General features: G+C 65.3%; 1 protein-coding gene across 4 annotated transcripts in view; it reads left to right on the forward strand.

Moving 5' to 3' along the window:
• PKP1 (plakophilin 1) overlaps nucleotides 1-14668 on the forward strand; it is a 37089-nt gene that overhangs the window by 13503 nt on the left and 8918 nt on the right. For all 4 annotated transcript variants that reach the window (XM_053659534.1, XM_037161140.2, XM_053659535.1 and 1 more), the window contains 2 exons: nucleotides 2970-3082; nucleotides 14161-14546. In XM_053659534.1, coding sequence (XP_053515509.1) covers nucleotides 2970-3082; nucleotides 14161-14546 — 499 coding nt within the window. The remainder of the gene's footprint in view (nucleotides 1-2969; nucleotides 3083-14160; nucleotides 14547-14668) is intronic.

Below are 14668 nucleotides of genomic sequence, written 5' to 3' on the forward strand. Positions count from 1 at the left end.
TTGATTCGGCTGCCAGTGCCTCTGAGACACGCCATCCTTGCCAGTGACACACTGACCCTTCAGAGAGACGGTGGGAAGCAGATGGTCACCTGAGAGGCGAGGATGGTTCTGGGGGCTGCGCTGGGTGCAGGGGTCACCTCCCCAAACACTCCTGGACCAGGAATCCTCTACAAGGGGCGACCTTGGTTCTGGAGCAGCTCCAGGCTGCTCTTTTCCTGGTTTACCCCACCCACCTAGAGGGGACCTGGCTGAGCTGGCCCAAGGACCCTGGCCCCGTGGCCGGGCAGGGGCGCCCCACTCACCCTGTACTGAGAAGACGGTCGACCCAGGGGGTGCGATCAGGGCCAGTGTCAGCAAGGGCTTCCAGGAAGTTGGGGACCAGGTGGAGAAGGGAAAGCTGTCACACCTGTCCCCGTTACTGTGGTGGAGAGGCCCCATGTCCTGGCTGTGGGACTTGATTTCCAGAGGGTAGTGCCTACTGGCCAGACGCCCAGGGGCCCAGAGAGGGAAATGTTGCTTCTGTTTCGGGAGCAGCTTCTCCAAAGAGAGGTCACCTCCCATCCTCGCCCTTGAGCTATGAGGCTCACTGCCAGGGGCGACTTCAGGTGTGGAATGTCTTTGGACGCCTCCCCTCCTCACAGCCTGGGCCCAAGCACAGCCCCCTCTGCCAGAGAAGCCATGATGGCTGGTGTGATGGCCGCCTCGTTCCCACAAGGAAGCCAAGCAGAGCAGCTTAAGGTGGGGGTCAGGTGGTCCGAGTCCTGGTTTCACAGGGGACACAGGGGGGCCATCAGGAGTTCCCAGGAAGGGGCCAGAGGCCTTGGCCCACTGGAAGTGAGTTATACCCCACACCTGTCCCCACCCACATCACCCCTGGGATGTGGGACTGGCATTCCAGAGGCAGCCCTGTTCCCCTCCGTGGCAGGGAACGCCCCACCAGCCCCACCCAGGGAATGTGGGAGCAGAGGCAGGCTGGGGCAGGGGAGGTGCTCCCTGGTGGCCCGGGGGGTGTGACTTCACTGCTGACAGGTTCGTCTGGAAGGAGGCGGAGGCCCGGACGCCGCCTCTCCCCAGCAGGACTGTGTCCGTCACCCCCCAGATTTTCCATCCCAAGCCGCTGGCTGACCCGCACCTGCCCTTTGGTGAGAACTCCCTGTTCGTGGGCAGGAGCCAGGTGCCCACAGGCCCGCCGAGCCCTGCAGCGGGGGGCGGGGGGCCGGCTGTGCTGTGCGCCCGGCTGCAGCCCCTTCCCGGGGCCGCTGAGCCCCGGCCTTGCCTCCCGTCTCCTCCTCACGAAGGCCCCTTTCCGGGGGGGCAGCTGCAGGAGAAAGGAGGGCAACGGGCTGCCCACCCACACTCAGTGAGGAGCGTGGCTTCAGTCAGAGGCTCATGTCCCCCGGGGAGCCAGGGCTCAGCTGGGCCTGGAGGCCCCCGGGCAGGCAGTGGGGGGCCGAGGTGGCTCTGCTGTCTGCACTGCTTCCATGTAAGGACCCTGAACCCTGGAGAAGGAAAGCCAGGCTCCTCCTGTGTCACTGTCATTCCTCATCCAGGGGACCCTGGGGCCGCGTGGGCATCTGGGTGCACAGAGGCCACCCCTTCTCTATGTGAAAGAGGAGGCTGAGGCTGCGGGGGCACCCCACCTGCCCACGTGCCAGAGCACCACCAGGGTGAACACCTCTAGGCTCCCAGGGCCCCAGCCAGTGGTGCTGAAGGCCGATTGGTCCTCTGTGGCTGGGGGACAGGCCCTGGCCTCTGAGCTCTGGGGGCCATGTGACATTGCACAGAGGAGGTGGCACCAGACAGGGACCCCAGACCCCCCGCCCTAAGGGTTTGGAGTCTAAGCAGGTGGGGCAGGTGAGGGAGGGGCTCCCTTCCCAGGTGAGCACCCCCACCTTCGGAGACAGGGTCTCCACCGCTGCACCCCCGCCATCACCTCGGGAAGAGTGGCTCTCACGGCCTCACAGAGGCCGTCGTTCCGCCAGAGTGTGGGCCAGCCCTGCTCTGGTGACCCCCTGCGAGGCGTCCCTCGAAGGCGGGCGGCGTTGTGGTGGAGCACCGGCTGGGCGGGACCTGGGCAGAGTCAGCAGGGCGGCTGTGAGCGGGGCTGGTGGGGAAAGGCTCCCCAGAGGGGTGGGGTGTGGAGCTCGCCGTGGAGACGTGGGCGAGTGGGCGAGGAGAAACCGCCAACGTGGCAGGCGAGGTCACAGCCTGTCCCTGGCAGCCCTGTTCCCAGGACAGCAGGACCTTATCCTCTACGACCCCCGCCCTCTATCTGGAGAAGGGGGAGCAGAGGGATGGCCCCCCCAGGAGCCCAAGGCCAGTCTGATTTCTGGGAGGCAAAGCCACTTTGCCACTAATGACCTTAATGACACTGTCCCCTGCAGAACCTGTCATTTGCGGGTCACCAATCACCCCAAAAACATTAATTAATCTTCCAGCTAAGAGATGCAGGAAGGAGCAGGAAGGTCCTTGCTTGCTGGGGCGGGGGGGGCCCCGGCTGAGGCTGGAGCCAGAGTCCCGCCCTGAAGTGGCCTCCAGCCAGCCATCCTTGCTCTGTGGCCCTGACCTTGAGGCTCTGAACCTGGCATGTCCAGGTCTTGCCTGTCTTCCCCAACTGGGAAGCTTATCTTTGTTGGGTGTGGGGTCAGGACTCCCTGAAAGGGCACGGCAGTGCCCCAAGGGCTCCTGCCATGTAGGTGACAACCTTCTCCAGGAGCCAGGAGCCGTGGGGTCCCCAGGAGGAGGCCGTCTCTGCACTTGTAGAGTCTGTCCTGGGCCCTGCAGGTGGAGGGGCTGGAGGCAGGAGACAGGACTTGCAGCCTGGGCCCAGCCCCTCCTCCTCCGGCTCAGACCCGGACTCCTTGGGGGGCGGGGGGCCCCGGGTGGGAGCCGTTGTCCGGCCAGGGCTTAGGCCGAGGGTGCCCAGCACGGCCAGCCTGTCCTAACCCTGCCTCTGCCTCTGCCCTCAGGCTCCATGTACGACGGCCTGGCTGACGGCTACAACAACTACAACAACTACGGGACCGCGCGGAGCAGCTACTACTCCAAGCTGCAGACGGGGAACGGCTCGTGGGGCTACCCGGTAAGAGCCGCGGCCGCTCCGGGGCCCCCAGGGCGTTGGCGGGCGGGCGGGGTGCACTGCGCAGGAAGTCACACTGTGACCGAGGCTTGTGGCCGGGAGGGGCTGCCCAGGATGAGATCTCGACTCTGACCAGGTCCCTCAGTGTGGCCAGTGTCTCATGGGGCTTGTCACCCACCCACTGCGTGGGCTGACGGGACATTCTCGGATGTCTCAGGGCCACCCGTGCGAAGCCTCAAGAAAAAGGACTTTGGGAAACTCCCTTTCGCCACCTCTGATGTGATCACGCCGCAGATGTGAATTCTTGAGGCCCATCTGTGGGTTAAATTAGACCTTTCCAGGAAAGTCTTGGGGGGTCTCCGTCTTCAAGGAGGGGGCCCTAGAGGGTGCTCCGAGGCCAGAGGACTTGGCCAGCTGGACTGAGAGGCAGGGAGTGTGGCTTGAGGCTATAAGGCCGCCACACCGGCTTCCAAGCCCCGCTCTGCAACAGGACCGAGCGCGGCTGCTGGGCGGGACCTGCCACCCCCGGCCTCAGCCCCCTCCCGCACACGGTGGACACCACGAAGGCTGCCTTGGGGGGTGCTGTCAGGGCTAGATGGAGTGGCCTGTGTGCAAACCCGATTTCATCTGTCTGAAGGTGTTTTTTTTAATTTAACATGGGTAGAGACGATTCTAGATTTTTCAGTCCCAGCCCCTCACTGTCCTTCGATGCGGCCCCCACGGTTTCTGCCAGCCCCCGAGTCCTCCAGCCGTCATTTACTTTGCGATTTCAACATGAGCCCAGGCCATGGTTGGAAACTCTTTCATGGGTGGCTTATGAGGCAGGTGTTTTTTTTGTTGTCAGTGTGGTTTCTCCCTCCCTAGGTTGTTCTTGGGGCTGATTTTGCAGGGCTTGTGTTTCTCATCTGTTAGTGGTTAGAGACTAAAGGGAAATCTCTCCAGGTTGCTGAAAATGTACTTTCCTCCATTTTTTTTTTCCCGATTCTTACTGTCGGTTGACACCGTTGGCATAGTGTGAGCACAGGAGACTGAGGCAGGACACTGGCAGGTCAGGAGCAGGTGTGAGTCAGGGGCTTTGGCTCGGAGTGGTCGCCACGCGGACTCTGCTCACGCAGCAGGGGGTGGGGAGGGTCAGGTCAGACCAGGGAGGGACCGGCAGCTGGGCGACCCACTGCGCTGACGATGCAGACGGTCCAAGAAGGCTTGGTCCTGGCGCGGTGGCTCCAGGTTCACCTCGGAACTCCCCTGGACGCCCGGGTTCTCGTCCGTGAGGCAGGAATGTGCGGCCTGGGTGTGTGATCACTCACAGGTTGATACCATGTTGCATTAAAACCCTCAAGTGTTGCCAGCAAGCACTGTAAACACGGCCACGGGTCCGTGGCGAGCGAGTGTTTCTTCTGCTTCATTCACTCACACTCACTGGCTCTCAAGGTTCCCGGCTGCCCCCACCCCCGCCCGTCTTCTGACCACCGGGGACACCCCCTTCCCTTTCCCGCACCCGAAGGCCCGCCCTCCTCGCCCCTCCTTCACTGGCAGGACCTCAGACGTGACTCACCTCGGGGCAGCTGCCAGGACACGTCTGGTCTCCTCTCAGCTCTGGAGAGGCTCTGGGAACAGCGGGCGCTGAGCACAGGGGAGGCTGAAGGAGGAGGAAATGGAATCCCTGGCGTGGGAGCCAGAACCACAGTCAGACAAGGAGTGGGCAGGCCACAGGCACAGAGGGAGCAGGGGAGGGCGGGACAGAGGCCGGGCCGGGAGAGGCCCCAGCCTGTGGGGTTTGCTGGACAGTGGGCACAGGGCAGCGTGGTGAGGAAGGCCAGCAGGGGGAGTGAGGCCCGGGGGAGCAGGTGCAGCCCTCGCACCCACCCCCCCGTTCCCTGCCAGCGGGTCCCAAGCAGCTCAGCAGGCACGGACGCGGGCACTGCCTTCGCCCTGCATGAGCTGCGGTCCAGCTGGGAGAAGGGCCACAGACAGACAGGATGTGTCGGCTGCTGTCCCAGATGGGCACCCCAACGCTGCCACTGCCCAGGTCTCTCTAGACCCACTGACGTTTTTAATCCATTGTCCTCGTATCATCTCAGGAGCCAGGAGAGGGATTTTTTCTTTCCTGGACTCGGGCTCCAGGGCTCAGCCGTGCGCCCTGGGGCGGGTCAGCGTGGAGTGTCCAGAGAAAGTACCATATTGGGGACGCGCTTCTGCGAGAGAGTGCACGGTCGTTTCCCCAAAACTCCAGTGGAACTGGACGCTCTGTGCCTGCGTTCGCACCGGCAGCCCTAGGTCAGGGCATTCTTCCCGCTCATTCCCTGTGACAGAAGCAAGGCCCCTCCACGGCCTCTCCCGGGGACCGGACCCAGCTGAACGGCTTCACGCCGCAGGCACTACTGGGGAGGAGCAGAGGGTTTCGACCACCAGGGTCCCTCATCGTGGCCCTCAGTGCTTTCTCTGGTCTCTGAGACCAGGAGGGACCAGAGGCGTGGCGGGCTTGGCCTGTCCTGCAGATCTGCAGGCAGGCTTCCGTCTCGCAGGTCTGTTCTCAGGGAACTGAAGGAAGTGGCCGGTTCTCATTTCCAGGGGGTGACCTGGGTCAGGACGGCAGCTGCTGCCCTGACAGGCTCTCCTATTTACAAGTCCAGGAGCATTGCGTCCTGGCATCGCCCATCCAGCAGCGTGGGCAGTGAGGGGTCATGCGTGCCCACCCTACACAGGAGCTGCTCTGTGGTCAGCCAGGCGCTGTGGGCCAGGGCTCAGCATGGGCCATTGCCCACCTAGCTGGGCCACAGCCGGTCGGTGGCCCTGAGGGACGCAGTCCCCAGGACTAGGCCTCAGCCCTGGGTTTGTCCTATTCCCTGACCCCATGTCTCCTCGAGAAGCCAGGGCTCACTAGCGGTCTCCCTCCCTGCCCTCCTCCATTGTACTTGACAAAGAGACACAACACCATTGGATGACCCCACAGTGAAAGGGCCCAGATGGGACCAGTGCCACCTGGGGGGCCTCCCTCACCGGCGTGAGGCCGGGGCACAACAGGCCCTGCAGGAGCGGGGACACCCGAACTCAGCACGCCCCAGTTAGCCGCAGACACGGAGTGTCCACAGGAGGGGCCTTGGGTCGGGGGCTCAGAGCAAAACACGCGGCAGAGAAAGAGTCCAGCCCGAGGTCGGCACAGTCGGGTCCTGGAGGCGACCTGCCAGGGAGGGACGGGCCCCGGGCTTCGGCCAGAGACTTTGGGTCCGAACTGGACTCTGCCCTTTAACCAGCTGTCTGGCCCCAGATGCTGAGCACCCCCAGCTCTCCACCCCTGATGTGGGTGGAACCTCCATCACAGTACAGACCGTGGATGCGATGCTCAGGTCAGCTACGAGCGGCCGGGGTCCTCGGCTCTGCTGGGCTGCCACAGGCCAGGGACCTGGGCGGCCTTCACCTCTCCAGACCTTGGCTTTCTGCCCAGGGAGCCGGGCAGCTGGACCGGATCTGGCAGGGTTCTGACCGAGGGGCTGCAGGGGCCTGTAGCCCGAGCCCCAGGGTCCAGGGCACGGGCGGGCCCTCCCACTGAGAGGTCCCCTCGGCCGCACATCCTCCCTGATCTCAGGGACCAGCGGAGCAGCAGCTGCTCAGCCCCCCACCCCCACAGGGCCGCTGCTCGGAGAGCAGACGCTAGATGCGTCCGCCCACCCCGGGTCCCTGTGCCAGCGCCTGACTCACTGCCACCCGGCCCAGGGAGACGGGAGGCTCTCGCCCGACAAGAGGAGACGCGACCCCACTTGCCGAGGAACAGAACGTGCCCGAGAGAGGAGAGTCGGGGAGCTGGCAGGGAGGCTGCTGCCAGCCCCCCTTCACCCCAGAGGCAGCAGCCTGCTGTGGGCATGTTTTCACAGACTCCTGGCTGAGGCCAGGGACACTCCCTGCGTTCAAGCTGTGGCAGAAGCCGGGGGCAGACGCCCATGTGTGTAGTGTCCCCTGGGGATGGTCCCCTCCGTTGGCCACTGTCCACTGGGGGACGGTGCCTGGGAGTGAGGCGCTCCCACTGCCCCGGGGCTGAACAGGAGGAGCCCCCGTTTGTGCTCATGTCCCTGAGTCTCAGGCCCACAGTCACCTCCTCCTGGCTGAGGTCTGAGCAAGGCCTGGGCGCAGGGTCTTCCCTCACTGCCCAGGGGACCCGCTGGCCACAGGTGTATCGTCAGCTGCTCAGCCCAGCCCCACGTGGCCCTGACACCCCATATCCTGTGCCCTTACCTGGAAAAGTCAGAAAATGTGCCCCCGTCAGCACCACGGGCTCGTAGTGTGTGTGGGGGGAGCAGCATGCTTCTAGCAAACACATGTAAGTGCTGCCTACAGGCCGGCACCAGGTGCAGGACAGCAGACAGGCTCCTGGTGTGGGGACGGCTGTGAAAGGAGGGGCCGCCATAGCAGAGAGGAGGAGCAGGGGGCACAGGAGAGAGGCTCCTGGGGCTGGGGCTGGGCTGCACAGGAGCCCTGGGGCCTCCTTTCTGGTGGACCGCCAAGGAGGGCAGCGGGCACCAGTAGCTGGCTCCCTGGCCTCCTGTAACCAGGGCCTGGGGGCCCGGAACCCACGGTGCCCCTCTGGCTGGGCGTGCACGCTGGCCACCCTTTCCCCCCACCCCGGTGAGGAGCGCCCACCTCAGGAGCAGGCGGAATGTTACCTGCCACTGTCCTGAGTGGGCCTTGTAGGGAACGGAGGCCAGGCAACTTGGTCTGAGCGTTCAGGAGTGAGGCCACTGCCAGGGGACTCGGTGTGACCGCTGTCTGGCTGATGGAGGCATCGGGCTGAGGCGGCCTGGGACACACTATGGGGTAGGCCCTCCCCGGTGGCCTGCAGGGAACGGGGCCACTCTCCTCGAGAGAGAGGTGGTCTGAGGGGTGTGGGGTCCGAGTGGGTGGCCACAGGTGCCCGGCGTGCTCCCTGGCACTCGGACCCAAAGCAGAGCCTCTGGCACTCCGGGGGGCCCTTTTCCCTCCGGTCCCCACAAGGGCTCGGCTCCTCAACCCCTGAGTCTTCACGTCCTTGGGTGGGGCGGTGGTTAAATGGCAACACGGCAGTGCAGCCCCCTCCCACCGGTGCCCTGTCCTCGTCTGCAGGGGGCAGGGGGACCAGAGGGCCTCAAGCCTCGCCCAGACCTGGACCCCATGTTCTGGAGACTTGGGGGTGAGCCCTCAGGTTCTGGAGGAGTGTCAGCCTGCAGGGTTGCCCAGCTCCGGCCCCTGTCTCCAGTGGCCCTCACTTGGGGGGACTCTAGTCTGCAGCCCCCCATTTAGTAATCCTGGAGGGGTGCTGCATTTTGAACGCACACAGTGTGGTGACCCCTCCCCCACCTGTTCTTTCAGTCTGTGAGGCTGGTGGGTGAGCCAGAGTCGGTGGCTGATCGTGATGGGTGGGAGAGTCACACTACTGAGGAGGGTGGGCTCACCTGGTCCCTCCCAGGTGGGCATTGTGGGGGGACGGGGGAGGAGGCACCAGGGCCCCGAGAGGGGTGGCTCAGGGTCTCTCTCCTGCCAGGAGAGGGCGGATGGGCCAAGGCCGGCAGGCAGCAGGGACATGAGGCCAGAAAGACCACAGAGCCAGAGGGTCTTCTGGGGCCTGTTTTCTGGTCGGAGTTTTCCTTGTGTCGCTGGGCTCAGGGAGACCCAAGCCGCCCCCACCCTGTGGAGGGAGAGGCTCAGCCTCCCTCGGGCCCCGGCATGTCTCTGCAGAGGCCTTCCTGCCGCAGGGAGGCTAACTCAGCTGAAAATAGAATCAGGGTGGGGGTGGGAGTTGAGAGATAGATGGGGGAGAGGCAGCTTGGGCTTCTGGGGGCCCCCCTCAGCCCCACCCGCAACCGCGAGGACAGGGGCGGCTGGTGGGCCTTGTGGCCAGGCACCGAGCCAGGCCGACGCTGGGGCAGCAGGGAGTCTGGTCCCGGCCAGAAGCGGCGCCCTCCTGTCCCCAGGACCCCTGTCTGGGACCCCTGGGAGGAGCCCAGGTGGGGGCGCTCCCTGCAGGCACCAGGCCTGCAGAGGCTCCTAGCCATTCAGACTTGCTTGATGTCACTAGACTTGGTGGCCGAGTGGCTGGAGGACGGACAGGGGAAGGGGATGTTGGAGACCGTGGCCTGGTTCAGGGCCCGCTGCGTGGCCTTGGCCCAGCCCCGAGTTCTCCGGGCTTCCTGGGCTCACAGAGACGATGGGGAGGGGGGAGGATGGGGCGGCGCGTGGCCCCCATGAGACAGCGCAGGGGAGCCCTGTGCCGGTCAGGGTGTAGTTAGGGTGCATGTGCTCAGGGGCATCCCTGCCCGATCCCACACCCATGTCGGCAGGTGGGCGTGCACAGGGGACCGTGTGTGCGCGTGTGTGCACTCACCCTCCACGCCCAGCAGGCATTGGGACCTCTGAGCGGAGGGGCTTGTGTGTCCTCCACACTCTACACAAAGGGAAAGAGTGCAGCCCGCCCCCCCCCAGGTGGGACTGCTGATCCTGGCCACCAGGGGGCTGCTCAGGGGGAGACAGGGACCGGCACACCCTCCCGCCTAAGTCCCACCTCTGGTGACTCAGACCCAATGGCGGCCTCACACTGCAGAGCCCGCAGTGCCCCCTGCCCCCACCCAGAGCTCCAGGCCTGGGGCCCGGAGCCCCCCCCCCAGGCAGTGCTGGCTGAGAGAAGAGAGATCCTGTACCCCCGGACCCTGGGAGGGCAGAGCAGAGTGGCCGGCCACGTGCCGACTCCCCCAGGCCTTTCTGTGACTGGCCAGCTCTGCCCAGACCTGGCCCAAATTTCAGGAGAGTCCAGGGGCACTGAGTGGGAAGCCCCAGAATGATGGGTCCTGTCCTTGACCCTCCCACCCCCATTGAGCAAGGCCCTCTCTCGGAACAGCCCTCCCCAGGACAGAGAGGCAGGAGGGCCCCCTGACACCGTGTGCTTCACTGTCCTGAGGAGGGCGTCAGAAATGGCCCTGCTGGGCTCCCTGCTGGGCGTGTGAGCGGGCAAGGAGGGGCAGGGCACACCCCTGGGAAGCTGGTTTGGCAGCTCCGCCTTGCTGGCAGAAGCTGGTTTCACCCGGGCTGATGGCTGGGCACCAGACAGCCCTTTCATCTGAGCCTGCCCCACACTCCCCTGGAACCCGGCAGCTTCCGCCTGGTCAGCCAGGGCTGGACACAGCTCTCTGGGCACGGCCGGCCAGCTGCAGTCCCCCAGGTCAAGGGGCCCAGGGAGGGCTGGTGGACCTCGCCGGCTGGGTCCAGCGCCACCCGCAGCCCGAGTCCCTAGCTTCCGCACAGACGCTCTTCTGCTGAGTACAGCGAGCCCCGCCCAGTTCTGGGCGCAGCAAGGGGCCTCGTGTGGAGAGTTCAGGGCGATGACAGAGACTGACAGTCCCAAACAGTTTGGGGCAATGACAAACTGACAGGGCCACAGGGTGCCAGAGTCACTGGAGATGCCCAGAGCAAGGCTGGTGGGGTGGGGGGCCCCCGGGGGATCAGCACCGCTCTGCTGGGGCCTTGGAGAAACGCAGGCCAGGCGTGGAGAGGAGGGGTGAGGAAAGGCCTCCCGGACTGGCGACCCGGTCGAGCGGAGGCAGGAGGGCCAGGATGGCCGATATCAGGGGCTGCGTGAGCAGTGGGCTGGGAGGGGCCCATCCAGGGCGTTCGTCCTGTCCCTAGCAGAGAGACACGGCCGGCTCCCCCGCAGACCAGGGCTAATGAAAGCTCTGTTGGAGGAAGGTCAGGGAGCCGGCTTCACCGGGCAGGCGCCAGGCCCGCAGACTGGGTGGGGCAGGTGGGAGGCACTGCAGGTAGCCGTCCAGTGGAGAGCCGAGGGGAGCCGCCAGGCCGGGGCTGGGCCCGGGAGGGGAAGGGAGGACCAAAGGAGCCTCCCCTGCCTGCCCGTGTAGTCCTCCATCACAGTCCCGTCCGACGACCCCGGGCTCCGTCAGCAGGGTCTCTGCACACCGGATGGGCTGCGTTCAGCCCCTTGAGACCCTTGACCTGATGTCATCCCCGCTTTACTCTGGTCTGGTCCGGGCCAGGACTATCCCCTTACCTACAAAACGAGGGCTTGGCCTCAGAAGGCTCCTGGCTTAGAAGGAGCAGGAAGAGAAGAAGGTGCTGGGCAGGGCAGCTCTCAAATGGGGGTGCAGCCCACACACCCAAGAAGGGAGGGGACGGGGCAGCAAGCTGGGCAGGTCACCAGGGCCAGGTCATTAGCGGAGGGTCCCAGCCAGGGGAGGCCCCTGTCTGGCCCACCTGGGAAGACAGGGCCAAGGGTCCGCTCCACTGGTCTCCCAGGTGGAGATACACCCCAGGCCCCCCTTGCGGTCCAGCCCAGACTGCTCCGTGATGCAGGGGTCAGCTTCTCCCCTCTGGAATGTTCTGGTCTGTGGCTCCTCCCACCTGAGGCTGAAGTTTCCCAGGAAAGTCTGAGACAACCAGACAAGGGGTGTGTGAGTGTCTTTTGTACTCGAAGTGGGGACGCTGCCAGTAGGTCACTATTGGCTGGGGGGGTGGGGGTGTCTGTCGGCCTTACAGAGCGGAGCTCTCCTGCCTGCCAAGCACACGCTGGCCTTCTGGCTGCAGCGCTCAGGGCCTGGGGCCAGGGTTGGGAAGGGAGGGGTCTTCCTCATCAGGGACCTGTCCTCCCCAAAGCCTGGCCTCCCTGCGTGTCCTCTGGGTGGGTCACCAGCCTGTGGTTTTCCGAAATTAGTGAGGCCTCATCAGTGGCCCCGGTGGGGAAGACCACCAGTGTAGACCCCTTTCCAGGGCTGTCCTGGCTTCGGGGTTCGTCCCCCTCCTGTACCAACCTGGCAGCCCCTCTGGGAGGGGCCCCGGCTGCAAACCTGTCAGCCAGGTCCCGGAGGCACCTGAGTGTCAGCGGAACCCAGAGGTGCCTCTGAACAGACGCTGCGCGTGCGCTGAGTGCCCCGTGACCGTGCGTTCACGGGTTCTCTGGGTGCAGTTACTACAGCAGCTTGACCGAGCGAGGCACTGAGGCCCATCGGGTCCAAGTAACTGGCCCAAGGCTGCTCCCTGGGCAAGGGGCTTAGCCGGAGCCAACCCTGCATGGTCGGGCCCCAGAGCCATGTTCCTGACCCCAGGGCTCCCTCTGCGGTGGGTGTCTCAGCCCAGGGAACTTGAGGGGTGTGCTTAGAGTCCCTCTGTGCCCCCACCACCTCAGCCTGATAGAAAAGGGGAAACATTGCTGACTTCAGCCAGGACACAGGCCATCTGTGCAGGGAGGACCCGCAGACAGCACAGCGGCAGGGAGACCAGGGCTGGGCTGGGGGTCCTGGGACAGGGAAGGCTGCTGGCATGTGGCTGGTGGGGGGCTGGGAAGTGCGGGCCACAGGGCTGTCCCTACCAGCCCTGCCACACCTACCCCCCACCCCCGCGGGCCGCGCCCTGTGGGCGGGGTGGCCCTGCTCCTTCCCCAGCCGGCAGAGCCAGGCCCCAGAGCCTCCGGGAGCTTATTCAGCACAATCGCCTTGGCGCTGGGCTGGGGCCAGGACGAGGCTCTGGGAGCCAGGAGCCAGGTCAGGTGGCAGAGATGACGACAGGCGGTGTCATTTACCGAGAACAAGGGCGCTCCTGTTGCATTTCCATTTAAGGCCTCGCCGGCTGGCCTGGTAGGGAGTCCCTTGCTTTCCCACCAGAGTGCCATCATCACCCATCATCACCTCCCTCGCCCGGGAGAATGAAGGCCAGGGGGCGGGGCCTAATTGCATATTTTGTGCGTTATCTGCAAGGTGTGCGTTCCCGGTCCCAAGGCTCCCAGAACTGCCCCCTCTCCGCCCCTCTGCCTGTCCCTGCCCCTCCACCCCTCCCTGCACCCACACGCCCGCTCCCTCGGGGGAGGTCGGTTAGACCCAGCCCAGGGAAGGAGGCTGCCTGCCGGTGCCCAGCTGGGTGTGTGGGCGGGTGGCGTCCAGGAGTGCGCCACGGCCCAGGCTGGCATCTGGGGCTGCTGAGTCCAGTGGTCTGAGAAGGAGCTCAGCCCACGGTGGGACCTGGCTCTGAGGCTCCTCCTCTGAGAGCGTGTGTGATCCGGTGGGGAAGGGGGTCACCCCGTGGCTGACTTCCCCTGCACACTCACACACGCTCACTCGCACTTGCATGCACATGCACTCACACACTCACTGGAGGGTGGGGCAGGCAGGCTCCAGGCTGCGGCCCAGGTGAGTCCCCAGGCGGCACCTGTGTGGAGCTGCCCCATCAGGCTCCATGTTGATCCTCTCGTCTCCGAACAAGTCGGCACAGGCAGAGCCCCGACTGCGCTCTGGGAAAGTCCTCTGTGGGCGGCTCTCTTCCCAGCTCAGTCTGGGGCTTGGCAGGCTCTGCCCAGGGGCCAGGCTCCCTGGTGGGCTCCCCTAGCCCCGGGGGCCTCACTGTTCTGTATTTTCCTCTTGGGTCCAGTTTCTGCCCAGCCTCCCGCCGTGAGACTATGAAGCCCAGGGGCCCCCGGCACCCCGTGCTGCTGCCTGCACTCCATGTCCCCCCAGAACAGATGGCCCCAGAGCAGGCGGCTATTCCCCCTTCAGCCTTTGATGGGGACCCCTAAAGGGCCTGCTCTGCTCTTGCCCTGCAGAGGGGAGTTTGGCAGAGAGACAACAGTGGGAAACCGTGGTGGCCACAGTGACAGACAATTCCCCACTCCACGTCCAGTGGCCAAGGAAGGCCTGTGCCAGAGCCGCTGGCATCTGGGGCTGGGGCGGGACAGCAGAGAGAGGGCTTGGGGACACAGGCTCAGGTCCCACGGTTGCCCTTCCCTCTGTGAGCCACTGTCCGGGCGGGGGGTCCTCTCCTCTCTGGGCCTCAGGCTGCCCTCCCGCGTGGGGCCACATGCCCCCCACAGAGAGAAGCCCATTTGCAGGGCCACCAGCGCCGTGGCCTCAGATCGTCCAGTTTATACTGGTCCAGTCGGTCCTTTGAGACGTTGGCTTCTGTCCGCTGAAGTGGCTTCAGAATGCATAGGGGGTCACAGCCTGCAGTTCGAAAAGTGACACCCCAGGAGGTTCCTTGCCCCCCAAGCCTTCTGGGGTCCCACAAGCATCACTGTGGAGCCCAGGGGCCTCCGCTGAGCCTTTGTCCCTCCCTCTGGCCAGATCTACAATGGGACCCTCAAGCGGGAAGCGGACAACCGGCGCTTCAGCTCCTACAGCCAGATGGAGAACTGGGGCCGCCACCACCCGCGGAGCAGCTGCCACGCGGGCAGCGACATCTGCTTCATGCAGAAGATCAAGGCCAGCCGCAGCGAGCCCGACCTCTGCTGCGACCCGAGGGGCACCCTGCGCAAGGGCACGCTGGGTGGCAAGGGCCACAAGACCGCCCAGAGCCGCTACAGCTTCTACAGCACCTGCAGCGGGCAGAAGGCCACCAAGAAGTGCCCGGGGCGCCCGCCCTCCTGCATCTCCAAGCAGGAACCGGTGTGCATCCCGCCCACCTCCTGCAACAAGGACATGTCCTTCAGCCACTCCAGGGCCAGCTCCAAGTGAGTGCTGCCGGTGGGGGCGGGGCCTGGGTTGGGGGCAGGGCCGTGTGGGCGGGGCCTCGGCGGAGGGTGCAGGGGTCGGACACCTCTGCCTGGTACACTGCAGGGAGCTCCCCCGATGG

This window comes from Artibeus jamaicensis, unplaced genomic scaffold (assembly GCF_021234435.1).
Source record: "Artibeus jamaicensis isolate MK-2021 breed Jamaican fruit bat unplaced genomic scaffold, CSHL_Jam_final scaffold_754, whole genome shotgun sequence".
In the NCBI taxonomy this organism is placed as follows: Eukaryota; Metazoa; Chordata; class Mammalia; order Chiroptera; family Phyllostomidae; genus Artibeus; species Artibeus jamaicensis.